This window comes from Rosa rugosa, chromosome 3 (assembly GCF_958449725.1).
Source record: "Rosa rugosa chromosome 3, drRosRugo1.1, whole genome shotgun sequence".
In the NCBI taxonomy this organism is placed as follows: domain Eukaryota; kingdom Viridiplantae; phylum Streptophyta; class Magnoliopsida; order Rosales; family Rosaceae; genus Rosa; species Rosa rugosa.
Genome location: NC_084822.1, coordinates 32,181,333 through 32,198,294, shown reverse-complemented (window position 1 = coordinate 32,198,294; position 16,962 = coordinate 32,181,333). Strand labels below are relative to the sequence as shown.

The following is a 16,962-nucleotide window of genomic DNA, read 5'->3' as shown; positions in this document are numbered from 1 at the left end:
GCCTAACATGATTACAAAGTGTGTTGTAATGGAGTCAATTGAGTTGTGGGAGGAGGCATTCCTTTTATAGGTGAAGGAATGCTTCTCCTTTACATTGTTTTCGATGTGGGACAAGTAACAATTATTCTAGTATAGAAATGCCTAGTTGTGAGGGCAACTTTGCAAGGCCGGAAAGGTGGCTTCCCGGCGACGGATTTGCGACTTCCTGATACCGTAGCGTAGCTTTAACATAGGGCTACAAGATGCAAGTCTCGGTTGGGCCTCACCATGGCTCGTGGATGTCCCAAAGAGGGTGTTACTTATGCTTGGTGATGTAGGGAACTAGCTTGCTAGTGTAGGTATAAACAGAACCTGAACTACAAATTCATTCTGATGAGTTTGTAGAAAATCAGAATGAGGTGAACGAAGAACTTGGTGATATAGGTAAAAATGAAAGTGACGAAATAGAAAATAATGAAAATCCTTGTGATGATGAAATTATTGCTAATGAACTTGAATGCTTGAAATCATCTGCTGATTTGAATATTTTTGATCCTAGAGTTTGGGATAGTCTAGATTCAAAAATGAGAGACTTGCTTATAGAAAAAGGACCTATTACGGAATATGATATCAACTTTCCTAAGGATGAATTAGGTCGGCACTTTTCTTCTGAGTTTTATGTTCGAAAATTACTAAATGGTGAAACTTTTGCTAGAAAATGGTTGATTTACTCAAAAGAGCTAGATAAAGTTTTTTGTTTCTGTTGCAAATTATTTAAAACAGCTCGCTCGAGAAGTCAATTAGCAAGTGAAGGGATAAGAGATTGGAAACATCTTGGTACAACATTAAATTTACATGAAAACAGTTCTGAACACCTCATTAACTTGAGAACTTGGGCTGAGTTGCGAGTGAGATTGAATAAGAATCAAACAATTGATAAAGAGTTACAAGAGTTAATTAAGAAAGATACTGAACATTGGAAAGAGGTTATGGTCAGAATAGTTGCTGTTGTGAAATGTCTTGCAAAGAATAATTTGGCCTTTCGTGGAACAAATGAAAAAATTTATGAAGATTCTAATGGAAACTTTTTAGGCTTACTTGAAATGATTGCTGAGTTTGATCCTATAATGAAACAACATTTTCGGCTTATTCAAGATAAAGAAATTCATTATCATTATCTTAGCCATAAAATTCAAAATGAATTGATTGGTATGTTGGCCTTAAATGTCAAGAGTGCAATCATTAAAAAAATCAAAGAGGCAAAATATTTTTCGGTAATCCTTGATTGCACTCCTGATGCAAGTCACAAAGAACAGATGACTTTAATTATAAGATGCGTAGATGTGTTGAGTTCTCCTATAAAAATAGAAGAGTTCTTTTTAGAATTTCTAAATGTGGAAGATACATCTGGTTTAGGGCTTTTTAATGAATTACAAGCAGCTTTGAAATCTCTTGATTTAGATATTAATTGTGTGCGAGGACAAGGCTATGATAATGCTTCTAATATGAAAGGAAAACACCAAGGTGTTCAAAAAAGATTGCTTGATATAAATCCTAGAGCCTTTTATATGCCGTGTGGTTGTCATTCTCTTAATTTAGTATTGTGTGACATGGCCAACTCTTGTCATACAGCAAAATCTTTTTTTGGAACATGTCAAACAATTTATACGGTGTTCTCTAATTCTACAAAGCGGTGGAGTGTTTTACTTGAATATATAGATGACTTGACTTTGAAATCTTTGTCAACTACACGCTGGGAAAGTCATATTGAAAGTGTCAAAGCTATAAAAACTCAAGCTACCCAGATAAAAGAAAGCCTTAAAAAAACTGGCAGAAATTAGTGATGATGGAAAAGTGTGCAGGGATGCTGAATCTTTGATATCTGGTGAACTTTCAAGCTTTGATTTTATTTTAAGTTTGGTTATTTGGCATGACATTTTGTATATAATTAACTTGGTTAGTAAAAAGTTACAATCCAAAGATATGCTTCTTGATGTTGCCGTGAAGAACCTAGAGGGACTAGTTTCTTATTTTGAAAAGTATAGACAAAATGGGTTTAATTTTGCCATGACTGAAGCTAAAGAAATTGCAAATGACATGGGAGTTGAGCCTATATTTCCTATAAAACGTCATGTTTGCAGAAAAAAGCATTTTGATGAAATTCCAAATACTGAAAGGGAACAACAATCTGCTCAAGAGTCCTTTAGAACTGATTACTTTTTGGTTTTAGTTGATATGGCTCTTTCTCAATTAAAAAGCAGGTTTGAACAAATGAAAACTTTTGAATCTATGTTTGGCTTCTTGTTTGATGCATCAAAGTTAGCTTATTTGGATGATGATGACTTGAAAAGTTGTTGTTTGAATCTTGAAACTGCTTTGAGAAATGGTGAGGGTTCTGACATTGATGCGAAATATTTGCTTATGGAGTTACAAATTTTGCAGGAGATGTTGCCGAATGAGGCATATGAAACAGATAGGCCTTGGACATCCATTCAAATTATGGAGTTTGCAAAGAAAATGGATATGTTTCCAAGTGTTATGGTTGCCTATAGGATTTTATTAACTATACCGGTGACGGTAGCATCCGCCGAAAGAAGTTTTTCAAAATTAAAATTATTAAAATCTTATTTGCGGACTACCATGACTCAAGATAGGCTGAATGGATTAGCTATTTTAACCATTGAAAGAAATATGTTAGTAAATGTTGACTATGAGAAGATAATTGATGATTTTGCTTCAAGAAATGCAAGAAGGCATCATTTTAGATGATTTGTAATCTTTTTTATATGGGGTTTTGGTTTTATGTCCCTCCCATTGTATAATATTTCTTTATGTAATAAAATCGGCGTGAGGATGAGCCCCCCAGCTTGACTGGGTTCCAAACCCCTAAATAAAGGATTTAGATTATGATATTTTGAAAGAATCATTACATTTATATTTAGGCTAGTTGGGCACACAAAAAATATTTCGCCCAAGGCATCAAAAAGCTCAGGACCGGCCCTGACCGCCACCTCCCACCCCAGTAGGGATAGCAGATCGGTGTTGAGTCTAGGAAGACTTTCGGTCTAACGACAACGCCATGGAGATGCACCGTCGGACGAAGCAAGAGAAAATGGTCGTGGCTGTTCCGAGAGAGAGAGAGAGAGAGATGAAACTAATGTTGTTCTCCCCAATCAATGCTAGCTTGCTTCTTGTCCCACCAGTTGCGTTGACCACAAATGCTTATTTGACAAATTATTTAATGGTAATACAACTAACAAATAATTTGCTTTTGTTACATAGTTATTGTGCTTAACTCATATTTACACTCAACCTAAGTTTGTATAATGGAACTTCAACAATATTCAACCTCTTATGGCAAACCCCTAGTCTCTCTCTAGCGGTGCTCCTCTTTGTTCTCTGTTGAAACCATAAAAATTTCACATATCCAATTACATTGGGACAGGTCTCATTGAAGGATATATTAGTGCTTTATTTGTAAAAATAAAAAATAAAAGCCTCTATTTCAAAAGGAAATAAACAAGAAAAACCAAAAAAAAAAAAAAATAGAAAAAAGACTAATGAGTAAAAGGCTAATAGCCCACGTTACATTCTTCTGCTGAGAAGATGATTGTAATACACACAAGGTTGTTGGAATTTGACTACAACTCATACAAAGCAGTTCTCTTGATAAGATTAAAATTGTCTTATCAGTGTTTCAATCTACAACAGACGCAAAGAGTTCATTTGTACTCAATCTTGTTAGTAGTGCACTATATAAGAAGCCAATGCTAACGTAGAAGAGAGGCAAAGTACAGAGAAAGGCCCCTGCGACAACAAAGCAGAAGAAACTTTCAGAGAAGAAGAAACATTCATCCAAAGGTTCGAATCTTGCCGAAGCAGTTTCTCTTTCTTTTTTTATGGGTCTTGTTCTGTTCTCTTGATGAAGGCTATCAAGACTCTTGAGTGGCAGCAGCGAATCAAATTGGAAAAGGCCTTTGCAGCAGTCTTGGAATTTTCTTTGTTACTGTAGCAGTTCTTGGAGCTGGTCTAATGGAGGTCCTTATATTGTAGCAGCCACATATATAACTGTCTGTTCCCACAACATCGCTCGCTAGTGATTCAAGACCTCACTGCCTGTAAAAATCCCTTGTGGATTGTTACTATGTTTCTATGGTTCTTCGGTTACTATGGTTCTATGGTTACTTTGTTTACATGGTTAGTCTGATTACTATGGTTACTCTGGATACTGGCTTACTATAGTTACTCTTGATTGCTCTGGTTACTCTTGTTACTACACCGATTCCACAAACGAAAGTTACCAGAACCAAACACGAACCTTGTACACTATTCCACAACAAAAGACCATAACCATCCCTGTTCTCTGTCAACCGTCAAGCCAAACAGCCTGCCCCAAATTTCATTTCTTCTTTCCAAGCACCAATTCACTCTCTATAAACCATCACAGCCAAATAGCCTATCCCAAATTCCATATTTTCTTTTCAAAACCACCAATTCAAATAACACAAAATCGGTGCAAAGAAACTAAAAGAAATTAACAAAGGACTTACCCTCAAAATTAAGGCTTTGAAATTTTTGACACTCCAGCTAGTGTCCTTGTTTTATACCTACATAAAAAGGTTTCGTCAAAGCCCTAAATTCATTGCAATTGGTGACAATAGGGTGCAATGTCTCTTCTCGTTCACAAAGAACCAAGGGCATTGTTCTTATATATCAAAACAAATCCAGAAGCTAAGGTTTGAAGAATATGTAATATGGCACCAAGCAAAAAAAAAAAGAAAAAAAAAGAAAAATGAATGTGACGGTGGCGTTGCAAACCATGTGAGAAAGTTTAATTAAGCGATGTATAAAACAAAACGCCTAATTAACAATTGCATTAAACAACAATATTGATAAAAGCAAAGGTGACGCTTTCGTACTGAGCTTGTGAACACAAAAGAAGCAAAATCAATGAAAGCAAGTTTTGTTTCTTTGCAAATAAAAGAAGAGGTTTTCACATTTAGCTTGAAATCACCATAATGAAAGCAATATTGGAGTTCAGAGGCAATGATTACCAGGCCACCACGAAAGGCTAGGTGGTTTTCTCTTTAAACACTGCAATCAAAAGAGTGAAATTGGGGGGAGCTTAGTATACCGAAACCTAGGGTTTCGTGTAGCAGGGCGGCGGCGACCGGAGGGATTTTTGCACGCTATAGGGCGCTTCCGGCATCGTTCTCTTTCGGTGAACGTAGCAGGCTTGTTGGTGGAGGCGTCGGACCCGTGATAGGATCGGGCTGTTTGGTGCTGGGGTTGGAGTTTGCAGATCTGGTTCCATCGTCGTACTGTGGCACAGTAGTCACCTCTGAGGCGGTGCCACGCCGACGTCGGTTCGGATTGTTTTGTCAGGGCGAGTAACTACCGGCGACGTTCAGTTGAAGGCGGCTCGGATCCTTGTGGACCTTCTTCGGGCGGCTCGGCGAGGAGGAGACGTCCACTAAGGCTTTGGTTCGTGTTTGCAGGGCCAGATAGTTGCAGCGAGCAGTTTTGGTAGGCAGTGCGATGGTTGCTATGGCCTCCTGCCTGGGGAGGCCACCGGACTGACGAGGGGGTGGTGGACGGCTTCTTGGAGGTTCCAGATCCGGTCGGCAATGGTTTGGGAACGTAGGGTTTGGGCAGCGGGTCTTGGCCCTTTGCCTTCATGGGCTGCCGAGTTGCAGTCCAGTGAATTGGGTCTGATTAGCCCATTTGGGCCTAATTAGTCCAATTCCCCTATTTTCTCACTCTCAGTCGGGTTTGGGCTTCTTAGGGGTGGTTTATCCTGCTCTTTATCCTGCACCTGTTCCTAGCATGCTGCCGTGGGTGTGTTGAATGTTGCGACGTACACCAGAAGGGTCTTAGGCGTCAAGATGTTCAGGACATTGGTTCCATTTTAGGGCAATGTAGGATTAGGGGGTTTTTAAATTCTGCATTGTTTTTTCAGCAGTTCCTTTAGGTTTTTAGTCTTTTGGACTTTAGTTTTCTGGATTTCTTTTAGATTTAGTTCTCTTCATGAGCATGCGTTGTAATATGAGGGGTGTTCTGTACCCTTCATGCTTGACCGAGTGAGGTCGTATGATTTACCATCAATGGATTAGTCTTCCGTTGCCCTAAAAAAAAAAAAAAGTGAAATTGGGGGCAAGAGTTCCGATGATTCAAGCCTCAAAATTGGGCGAGTGAAGCAAATTTGGTCTCACCCACATATTGAAGGAGACTTTGAATGTGCTAACCAAGAAGGAAAAATTTCAAGAACGGTACATGAATTATCGGCCCCTCCAAAGTTCGGTACATCATGTTTCAAAGAATTAAGATCGTTGCATGAAGTTGCAATCCCAACCCAAAATTGGTACACGTCATTACATCCTCCGTTAGTCAATGTGATTTTGGTCAAATTTGTAAGGGTAAATCCGTCTCTTCAGGGATTGTTTAAAAAAACAAAAAAAAAATTGCAGAAGAAGAAGAATGAAGAAGAAGAAGAAGAAGGAGAAAATCAGATTTAGGTACCCAGATTTGGGTGTCCAAATCAAACCTTGATATCAGGGAGGGAGGGAGGAAGAAGAATAAGAAGGGGGAGAAGAAAATTAGATTTGGCTGTCCAAATCAAACCTTGATATCGGGAAGGGAGGGAGGAAGAGGAAGAAGGAAGAGGAGGAGAAGAAAATTAGATTTGGGTGTCCAAATCAAACCTTAATATCAGGGAGGGAGGGAGCTAGGAAGAAGAAGAAGGAAGAAGAAAAAGGAGAAGGGGTACCTAGATTTGGGTGTCCGAATAAGAGAGAGATGAAAACTCAAAATTACTCTTTAAAAATGGAATAATTGCATAAGTTTAATGGTGTATTAATGCCATGTACTAGAAGTGCGTCAGGATTGCAACTTCATGTATCGATCTTAATTGGGCTAAATACTGGTTACTACCCTGTGGTTTAGGTCCAAAATCAATTCAGTCCTTGGACTTCTAATTTCATCAAAAACACCCCTGCACTTTCAATTTTGATCTAATAGGTCCAATTCATTAATATTCTGTTATGGGTTCAAGTTATAGTTGGATTAATTGTTGAAAAAACTATTTATTTGATAGATTTCTAATAGTGGATCTCACTCCTAAATTTACTATGCAGGCCATTTCAACACCACATCATAAAACATAGGTCATATATGAGTCACGTCAACAAGTTAAATAACTCAATTGTCGGAAGTCTAATAAATTGGACCTATTAGATCAAAATTGAAAGTGCAGGGGTGTTCTTGATGAAATTAGAAGTTCAAGGACTGAATTGATTTTGGACCCAAACTACAGGGTAGTAATCAGTATTTAGCCCATCTTAATTCTTTGAAACCTGATGTACCAAACTTCAGAGGGGCCGATATGTCATGTACCATTCTTAAAATTTTTTGAAGCAAGAATTAAATGAAGAGGTACCATTTGGGGTAAAAAAAAATTATATATACCAAAAAATACATTTTGCAATAGTTCCGGTACCATTTTGAGCTTTTATCCAAAAAATACTTGTCACGTAGGCAACTTTAACAGAAAAGTTAATGGAGGTACTATATTTGGTAATGGCACAATACTTCAAGTACCATTTGGGTAAGGGAAAATTTCGCAAACAGTACACCAAGTAAAGGCCACTAATAATTCTTATACATAAAGTTCCAAACCAAACATTTCGGTACACGAAATCTGAAACTCGACCCACTATCAGTACACGACGTCAATTTTTGACACCAAAATGTCCATTATGCCCTCAGTTCTTTTTTTTTTTTAATAATTTTTTTTTTCTGTTATTTTTTTTTTCCTTCGTTTTTTTCTCTTTCTTCTTCCTTCTTCCAGGCTCACTCCCTCGCTTCCAAAGCCGCCCTTGCCCTCCAATTGAACACCCATTCCTCCACCCGAGAACAAGTTCTGCTCCAATTGGATACCAGTCGATCTCGCGGATCAGAAGAAGCTGTTGGCAACTCCAAAACATCAGTTGAAACTGGAGATGACATGGAATCATCAAAGAAGCTATACTAGACAAGTTAGAGGAGAGGAAAAGAGAATTGGTTCGTTGCTCTTTCTTTTGATCTTAAAATTTTCTCACATCTTGTTCTTTTTTCAGAGTGCGTGTGCACCTGTGTTATCTTATTTTGGTGGCTGAGAAGTTAACAGAGGTGGGTGAGCTCGGGCTTCTTCTCACATGAAAACAGAGGTGGATTTCGTGGAGCCGGAAGAAGGAAGAAGAAAGAGATAAAAACGAAGGAAAAAAAAATAACAGAAAAAAAAATATTAAAAAAAAAAAGGAACTGAGGGCATAATAGACATTTTGGTGTCAAAAATTGACGTCGTGTACTAATAGTGGGTCGAGTTTCAGATTTCGTGTACCGAAATGTTTGGTTTGGAACTTTATGTATAAGAATTATTAGTGGTCTTTACTTGGTGTACTGTTTGTGAAATTTTCCCTTTGGGTAAAATAACCAAAAAATACTTTTCGCAATAATTTATTTAGTGTTTTTACCCATTAATAAAATAATTTACCATTTTTAGATTTTTTTTTTTTTTTTTTTGAAAGGGGTTTGGAACCATTTTTAGATTTAAGACGAGTAAAATAGTCTTCCCTAAAATGACGTGAAAAACAATGAATAATTTGTGAGTAATATATATGGAGTAGCACATCAAATTAAGATAAAAACAAATTTTAGACCTTGATAAGGCCTGAAATCATTTTCCTTGAAAAAGAAAAGAAAAGAAAAAAGCAAGCAAATCTTGGCCCAATTTCTAGCAAGGAATTCCTTCTAGCAAGCACATGTATCATGTATGAATATAAGTGGAGTCCCGTGAGCTTTAATTAGAGGCCAGCTTTTTTTTTTTTTATATAGTGGAAATTGGAGGCTAGCTTTGTATGAATATCAAATGGAAAAAGGAAACAGACAAAGGTGCATAATTTCCCGTTTATAATTGGCAAATTCACTTATTCATACCGATGATACATCTGGTCCATTATACGTACATGCACATGCATACATGCAATACCAACTAAAGTAGCTAGAAATTAACATAGAGCTGTACTAGGGTCAGTTGTCTGTGCCCATGTGAGCGATTAGTAATCGTAAATGCCTGTGAAACTAATGGTAAGTTTCACACTCATTAACAACTAGAAACGTCTCATGCATCCACGATTCTATGTCCAACTGACCGTGACATTGTTCTTATTACGGACTAATATTCCACTCATAAAACTAGTATAAAAGGTCTTAGGTCTTAGCTAGTGTACATAAGTCGATCATTAGACAGCATTGATGGCAACCTTCATCCCGGACTCGCAGTGGCCTGGAAAGCTGCATATGAAGTAGTTCTGTCCTCTCGCGAGCTTCACCCGATCCTTCCCCGATGTAAGAACCTTGGCACCTCTTGGAGTTGTGCAGCTGCTATAACCACCCTTCCCCACAGCTACCACATTGTGAAGTGTAGAGTCATAGTTGAAAACTGCAACACACATATTTTTAACAAAATTGATCAGTTAAAGAGGGCTGCAAAGAATGATACAGCTAAGTTGATTAATCAAAAACTTGAAACCTAAACAATATAGTTAGTTTAACTTACTTAGAACATCACCGGCTCTAAATTGCTTGCCGTTGGGCCATTTATCAGTCTTGAAGCTCCACCCACGGGAGTCTCCAACTGTATAGGTAGCTGCATCAACATATTCCAACTGAACCGCCATGAGGCATAGTAGCAGTAGCACTGCAACCACCTGCATAATATTAAATCTGGCACTGCCTCTTCCCTGAGAGTTCATCTCTTTCAAAGTGAAGCAAATCTTATCGATAACTGCTAAAGAGAACTCAATGTTGGCCTGCTAGCTGGTTGAAGATAAGTGATGAATGAGATAAGTGATGAATGAGAATATCAAAGCAAGAAGTTCTGCCTTTATAACTTATACGGGGGTGTCTATAATTAATAATGCAATGCAGACAGAGAGCTACTTGCTCGAATATGATTGAACGAGGGCACAAGACAAAATGGTGACATTTGACTGCCCAATAATGCAAAATAAAGGGTTTCTACTTATAGTGTCTTATAATCAGATTGTTGTTTGCTTAATATATCGATCTGGAGATTATGAGGAAAGCAAAATTTATTGCTTGCTGGCTTGCTGCAATCTCAAGGGGTTAATCAAAAACTAAACTGTTGACTGCATATTCACGTGCACTGCTTGCTTTCTTGGTAGCTATGCTCACCCGTGAGTGCTTGGTTGGATCGTGTAGGACCATATACACTGTCTTGTTTCCCTTTGCTTATTAGATATGGCCATATGAGATTGAATCCATGATTGATCCCCTCCCTAGATTTGGGAATGATGGCGGAACCGGTTGATAGCTCAAGCTTGAATTAGGCCATTAGGGCAGAAACTTGAATTGAAAGCTTCCGAGGGAGGCAGATTTTTTATTTCCAAAAGTGTGTGTGTCGAAAGTCTTGTGTTTGCACGAGGCATTCTATAGTGCTCTCGAGTAGACATGGTAAGTATCACATAAACTGTGGTTACTCTAAGATATGGTTTACTGCTTAGTCAAATATGGCAGTGTGTCCTTTTTTTTTTTTTTTGGAGGGAAGAGGAAGATATAATCTTGTGATCAAAAGATCATGCAACCATACAAGGTCAAGCTTGAAGGATTCGAAAATCCCTCATATTACATCACATGCTCAGTTATTCAAAACGACTAAAACCCAAAAAGAAAATGTCAAAACTAAAATCTCAAAAAAGAAAATGCAGAAAAAATTAAACCATACTCCTATACAATCCTAAAGCAAAGCAACCATCTTGACGCTTAAGACTTTCATGGTGTACATCTCTCATTAGTGCCAACCAAAATTAGATCCTGATTGCCCTAGCAAATTAATTGTATGTGAAACACTATTAGACCAATGATGTCATTCTAACTATTCAAAGAGCAAATTAATTGTATGTGAAACACTATTTAGACCAATGATGTCATTCTAACTATTCAAATATCCACTCTTTCTTTTTTAATGAGTAATTTTATATACACATCAATCTACTTAATACATGCAAAATCCTAGAAAATTTTTGCCCAACTTTCCCTCAAATTTCTCTCATACCGCTCCTCATTTAGAGGGAAAAAAAATTGCATGTACAGAGATATGAAAGTCGTGATCGATCACCACCCAGATGAATCAGTTCCGACACTCTTTGCGATGATTGATCCAATCAAAGGGAAAAAAGAGAGGCAAGACTAAACATATCTTTTGGAGTAAAGAGGTAGCGATCGAAGACTTATGCCACAGCCCACAAGGGGTATATGATTAATGGAGCCATAATTAATTAGCTCAAATGTATGTTATTGGATGTATTCACAAATTGATCAACTTAAATGGCAGACATGAACCAAAGGAAACCAACGCTTGCCGTACTAGGGCTCATAAGTTCTCAAGGAAGCAACCCCTCCCCGCAAAAAAATAATAAATAAAATTGGGAGTCCTAAATGGCATATGTTTTGCAAAGTAGTAAATATATATGTCGACAATTTTATACTTAAAAATGAGAGATAAAAAATGAATAAACAAAAAATAGAGTTGGTTTCAAGTCTTCAATGGCAAACCATGCGTCACATCACTTGCATAAACTATTTATGAATCTGTAACAACGGTATGTTTAGGATTTCAACATGTCAATTGACATCTACTTTCTAACATATCTATTTCTACAATTACTAGGAAATTAATTAAATTGGTATATGTTAGAAGAAAAAATGGAATCCTAAGAAGACTTTCAAGGCTCTGATTGCAGAAGAGGAAATATGGGCCAAAGAACACAAATAATAAAATTAATTTTTCCAAAATCTGGTATGGAAACTATGAATATGGCTAAAATTAATGGTCAAGAGGAAAATATGCAGCTTCCAGCAGCTGCCTGACCACTTAAAAACTATGAAATTGGCATGAGATACATATGCAGATGATGACGATGATGATGAAAATCAATGCATATATCCAGAAATGTATACATACAACTATAGCTATCATCTCCACTGTGGAAAATAGGTAAGAATTAAACAACTGCAACTACAACTACAGCTAGCATTTCCTTTGGAATAGGGTTTCCATTTGTACAAGTTATCCTTCAATGGTGTCCCAGCTGCCATTAACTCGAATACATGCATTGATTGAAGTGAGACAAACAGTATGAAATCAAGTACTTTTATTATCCTTAACCGTAAGGACAAAAGACTGGATTCTTAAAACCTCAAGCCTAGAGAATATATATTTTGATTCTTGCAACTAAATAATAGGATTCAGTTTTCCTAAATACAAGTAGATCGAAACTAATTTCATAATATATTATTTCTAGTATCCTAATTAAACATTTGCATCCTTCTTAAATAACTAAAATAGTTTACTTTAAGAATAAAATATATAGAAGATTAAATTAATTAATGTCCTTTTCTTGATGCACGATCAAGAAACTAGCTAGATATCCCCACACCAAGAAAATCTATGAAGGGAACTTCCTTGTTATGCTCGATGGATGAATCATGATGAGGATGAGGATGGTCTTCAAATGTAGTAGATGATGCAGCCGTCAGGTACTCTTTCTTCAATATCATCCTGCTTCCATGCTGCTCATGAATATCTCCAAGAGGACTAGTACTACTACTGAGGTACCCAAAGGGATTAATTGGAACATTAACCCTCCTGGGATTTGGCAGCCCGAAAGTACTACTACTGCCGGAACCTCTATACCTGCCATACACGAATGCCGGACTTGAATATTGCCCATTAATGCGATGAACAAAAAGATGATCCGAATTACCCTTCAAGCACTCCGAAACTTTGTAATTAGATATTTCAGATCCTCTCAAGAAGCCCGCTGAAGATGTCGAGTTGGGAATTGATAATGAACTTGTCATTGAAGCAAAGTTCCAATTATGAGAAGAAGAGCTTTTAGGCCTTGATGATTCCATGAACGACATTGCCCTACCTTTACCAGGGTTCCTGAATTCAAACATAGTAGTAGTACTGTTCTGATTGTGGTCAAACCCAGTTGATGATTTCAATTTCCTTGAATCAAAAGTGTTGGAAATTGATGAGGAGGTGTTCGATATAGAGTCACTAGAGATTAAGAAATCTTGGTAGCTTCTCTTGTTTCCACCACAAATTAGCTTAGATTGCTCTCTTTGCCTTCTGGCCATGATAACATGCCAGTGATTCTTCACGGCATTATCAGTCCGACCTGGAAACAGTCTTGCTATCATTGCCCACTTGTTTCCGTGAATCCGATGAGCCGCTAGAAGCCTCTCTTCTTCTTCTTCACTAAACGGCCTTCTGTTGATTCTTGGGTCTAGTTGATTAAACCACCTCAACCTACAACTTTTCCCTATCAAAAAATAAATAAACAAAATAATTAGAGAATGCTTCTGAAAAAAGTGTGTGTATATATATATTGATATATATATATATCATTTCCTCGATTAGTTTCCAATAAAAATTACAGATGACAATGTTCAAATTAATTAAGAGGTAAAAAGATGTTCAGGGTGGTTCATACAGATCGAATATTAGGTTGGAAAACTGAGATCAGAATTGAAAATAAATTCAACACAAGGGTAAGTTGTATATATATAAACTATTCTGCAATCCAAAAGAATATACAAACTATTCTCTAGCTTACATCCAACTTCTATCGTTTGCCAACTACTAACATAATTAACCGCTTCTATTTTGTGATATTGTAGAGGACAATTTCTCCAGAAACACAGGAACCGCCCATCAAGAATTGAGAGATCGAGAGAGAGAGAGAGAGAGAGTACCTGATCTTCCATGAAGCTTCTCTGCTATGGAGTTCCAGTTCTGGGCACCGTACTGTTCGACGAGTTGCCGGAGTCTTTCATCTTCTGCGGGCCTCCAGTGTCCTCTTGGGCAAGACGTCGACTTTGACTCATCTGCAGAGCCAGCAGGAGAAGCTCCATAATCATCCATGGCAAATTAAACTTTTTATTGACACTTGTTGGAAGTACTTGTCTAATTAACCAACTATATATACAAGACCACAGTAAAGGTATCCCACACGAACAATATATAGAAGACCGAGAAAAAATTATGAAGATCCAATAAGAAAGAGGCCGAGGGGTCGGTTTAGGGTTATGGATAGGCAGTCACTTTTGTTGGTTTTACACGACACATTAAGCTAATTAACCTATAAATATGTATATGAAACCTGTTACTGTAGAGCCAAAATGACCCTATCTTTCTTGCTTTCTTTCTTTCTTTTTTTATTTCTTGTTTATATTTATGTCATTTGCCAAGACGCCTTCTATGACATATTCCCAACTGTTTCTCTCTCCTTCTCTCACACGCACAAAAACAACACCTATAATTATTGATTTTATCTTTATACTTAAGCCATTTTCATGTACTACATTATTAATTATATAATCAGACCTAAAAATCTGGGCAGCTTATAGTTTTGCTTAACGGGTGACTTCTCCTTGTACGACGTACTGCTTGAAAAATGGCTTTGTTAATAACGATTTTGTATCAACAAATGATCGATTATGTATTGTACATATTCACATAAACGTATTGTACTGGTGGTAAAAAAAAAATGAAATCCACATCAGTTAAAATGATGCTAAGTAAAACCAACAAGATCAGTTAAAAATGAAATCCGGGGTAGGAACAAAGGATCCTATTTAAATTTAAAAAAAAAAAAAAAAGGAGAAGTAATCTCAATCCTTACTTCCGTAGTGCCACTATTAATCTTGACATTAATTCAATTATTTCAAAAAAAAAAAAGTTCAATTATTTCAAAATGCAATTCTAGGACAAAACAAATAATGGTAATAACTAATAAGTAATAACCTTATGTTAATTTGGTACACAGTTTTAGAAAGTATAGAGGTCCATGTCCATGTGAACGTTAATTACTGCAATTTATTAAACGTTGCTGTTTTAGCCCATGATGCTTCTCATTGGAGGCAGTTTATAAGGTAGATGGACAGTTTTACCTTAAATAAATGTAAAGGGAAGTTGGTAGTTCTCCAATTTGGTAATATTCAAGCTGGCATACCCAGAAGTGGCTAGAATAAGTTGATATTACTAGTAATTAGTTTGTAATGCAGCTTATATGTACTTAAAAAGATAGTTTGTTCAAGTGTATTAAGTCTTGATATGAAGAAGAGTCACGTGATTGATACAGTCATATATACTTACTACAGGATGTGTACCCATATTTAGTTAAAAAGTTAGTATATTTGCTTTGCTTTTTAGGTTGGCATTTAAGATCTACCCTAATTGGTCAGCCTCATATGATTCTAGCAATTCAACATTAAGCTAACTGACCTACATATATTTATAATTCTTGATACCTGAGTGCTCTAAGCCCATAAAATCACGTCTATATAATAACCGGAACCTTTCACTAATTTCGATCTGCATGAAGATAATACAGTTTCATCAAAGCATGAAACAAGAAAAATAAAAAGATACCATGCTATCGTATCCAATTGATAGAATCAGATTTAAAGTGCTTCGCTCGATCTGCTAGGGTTTCTAGCAAAGGGCATGCCGACTGTACCAGATCTAGGGCATGCCTTCGGTCAAGCAGAAGGCATTATGCCCAAGAAAGAGAATACCTCGGATCCTGTTTGGACAAAACGTAAGATATTGTCGATAAATAGAGGTACATCTTGTTCAATTACCTTTGCTTGGTTCATTTAGGATTACAAAATTCTTCAATGCAACGGCAATGCGTGCAAGTGACCCAGCCAGAGCCGGCCCTGAGGGCTGCCCACTGAGGCAACCGTCTCAGGCCACCAGCTTCCGGGGGCCTCATAGCTCTGACTTTCAATAAATATTATATAATATATATAAACTATGTGCCTAAATCACCAATGCTATAAATTAGAGTAGTGGCAAGGCTGCCTTTTAGGGGTATTTTTCAGCATGAGTTTGAATCCCACTAATGACATTTTTGCATATATTTTCTTAAGTTTTTTGTATATTTTTGAATTAGTTTTTTTTTTTTTTTTTTTTTCGTACAGACATGTTCTCGAGTCATATGTCTTTGAAGTACTTATATAACATAAATACTATATGTTTCTTTTCGCTGTTATCATTATATAATTACTAAATTAAATAAAAAATAATTTGATAAGGAAAAAAAAATGTATATATTCGCCTCAGGCCTCTACAATCTCAGGACCGGCCCTGGACCCAGCATCGATTAGGTGATCTCATGTCTTGATATTTATAGTCAGCATTTTTTTCAATAATCAAAAAATGCACTTGATATTATCCGACCGTCCAATTCTGTTGGTGCAAGTGTACGTTGGTGCTCTGAACTCATTCTCTTAGGATTGACTAAACTAGAGTGCTGTTTTTACTTACATGATTCGGTTTCTAAAGAAAGGTGGCAGTTAGGTCCTTGGCTAATGATGGTTGGCTCTTTGTAAAAACCCACTGGATTAGGGTTTAGCCTTGGTTTCAGTAGTTGGGTCATCTCAGCTTACTTAGATCGGATCATATCCCTGGAGACATTCCTTTTTAAGTAATTTCGCCATAGTCAGTCTGACCCTAAGTTCTCTTTTTTTATTACTTTCTAGATTCAAGGATCGACACCTTTTGATATTCGTACGCAAACCTCGAATATGAAATTTCTTACATAGTGTGTTTTTATGTTTTATCCTTGTAGGGTTAGTCTTCATGTGTAATTTTGCTTCATTAATGAAGTTGGCATTAACGCTAAAAATAATATTAAGTGAAAATTATCTATTCGAGATTAGCCGTTAACTGTGATTCCCTAACAATCATGTCATACCTCCAACAGTAATCTTGAATCTTGAAGGTCTGCTCTAAGTTGTGACACAATGTTGAAGGAAGCTCTTCCGTTGGCCTTGAGATGTTGTGTGCAACTCATCCCCAAAGCTAGGATTGCACCGTAGGTTGAGGAAGAAAACTCTCTTGGCACCCTT

The 16,962-nt window shown here is 37.0% G+C and overlaps 3 protein-coding genes across 3 annotated transcripts; 1 reads left to right on the top strand and 2 right to left on the bottom strand.

Annotated features, from left to right (window-relative positions):
* Positions 1-563: 563 nt before the first annotated feature.
* LOC133737571 (uncharacterized) lies at positions 564-2,748 on the top strand. The gene is made up of 2 exons (XM_062165103.1): positions 564-1,552; positions 1,941-2,748. The coding sequence occupies exons 1-2, from the start codon at positions 564-566 to the stop codon at positions 2,746-2,748; spliced, it is 1,797 nt and encodes a 598-aa protein (XP_062021087.1).
* A 6,164-nt stretch (positions 2,749-8,912) lies between these two features.
* LOC133740152 (basic blue protein-like) lies at positions 8,913-9,913 on the bottom strand. The gene is made up of 2 exons (XM_062168070.1): positions 9,575-9,913; positions 8,913-9,457 (listed from the first exon to the last, which is right to left on the bottom strand). The coding sequence occupies exons 1-2, from the start codon at positions 9,768-9,770 to the stop codon at positions 9,258-9,260; spliced, it is 396 nt and encodes a 131-aa protein (XP_062024054.1). The 5' UTR covers positions 9,771-9,913; the 3' UTR covers positions 8,913-9,257.
* A 2,228-nt stretch (positions 9,914-12,141) lies between these two features.
* Positions 12,142-14,070, bottom strand: LOC133739529 (transcription factor LAF1-like). The gene is made up of 2 exons (XM_062167316.1): positions 13,801-14,070; positions 12,142-13,367 (listed from the first exon to the last, which is right to left on the bottom strand). The coding sequence occupies exons 1-2, from the start codon at positions 13,967-13,969 to the stop codon at positions 12,457-12,459; spliced, it is 1,080 nt and encodes a 359-aa protein (XP_062023300.1). The 5' UTR covers positions 13,970-14,070; the 3' UTR covers positions 12,142-12,456.
* Positions 14,071-16,962: the final 2,892 nt, after the last annotated feature.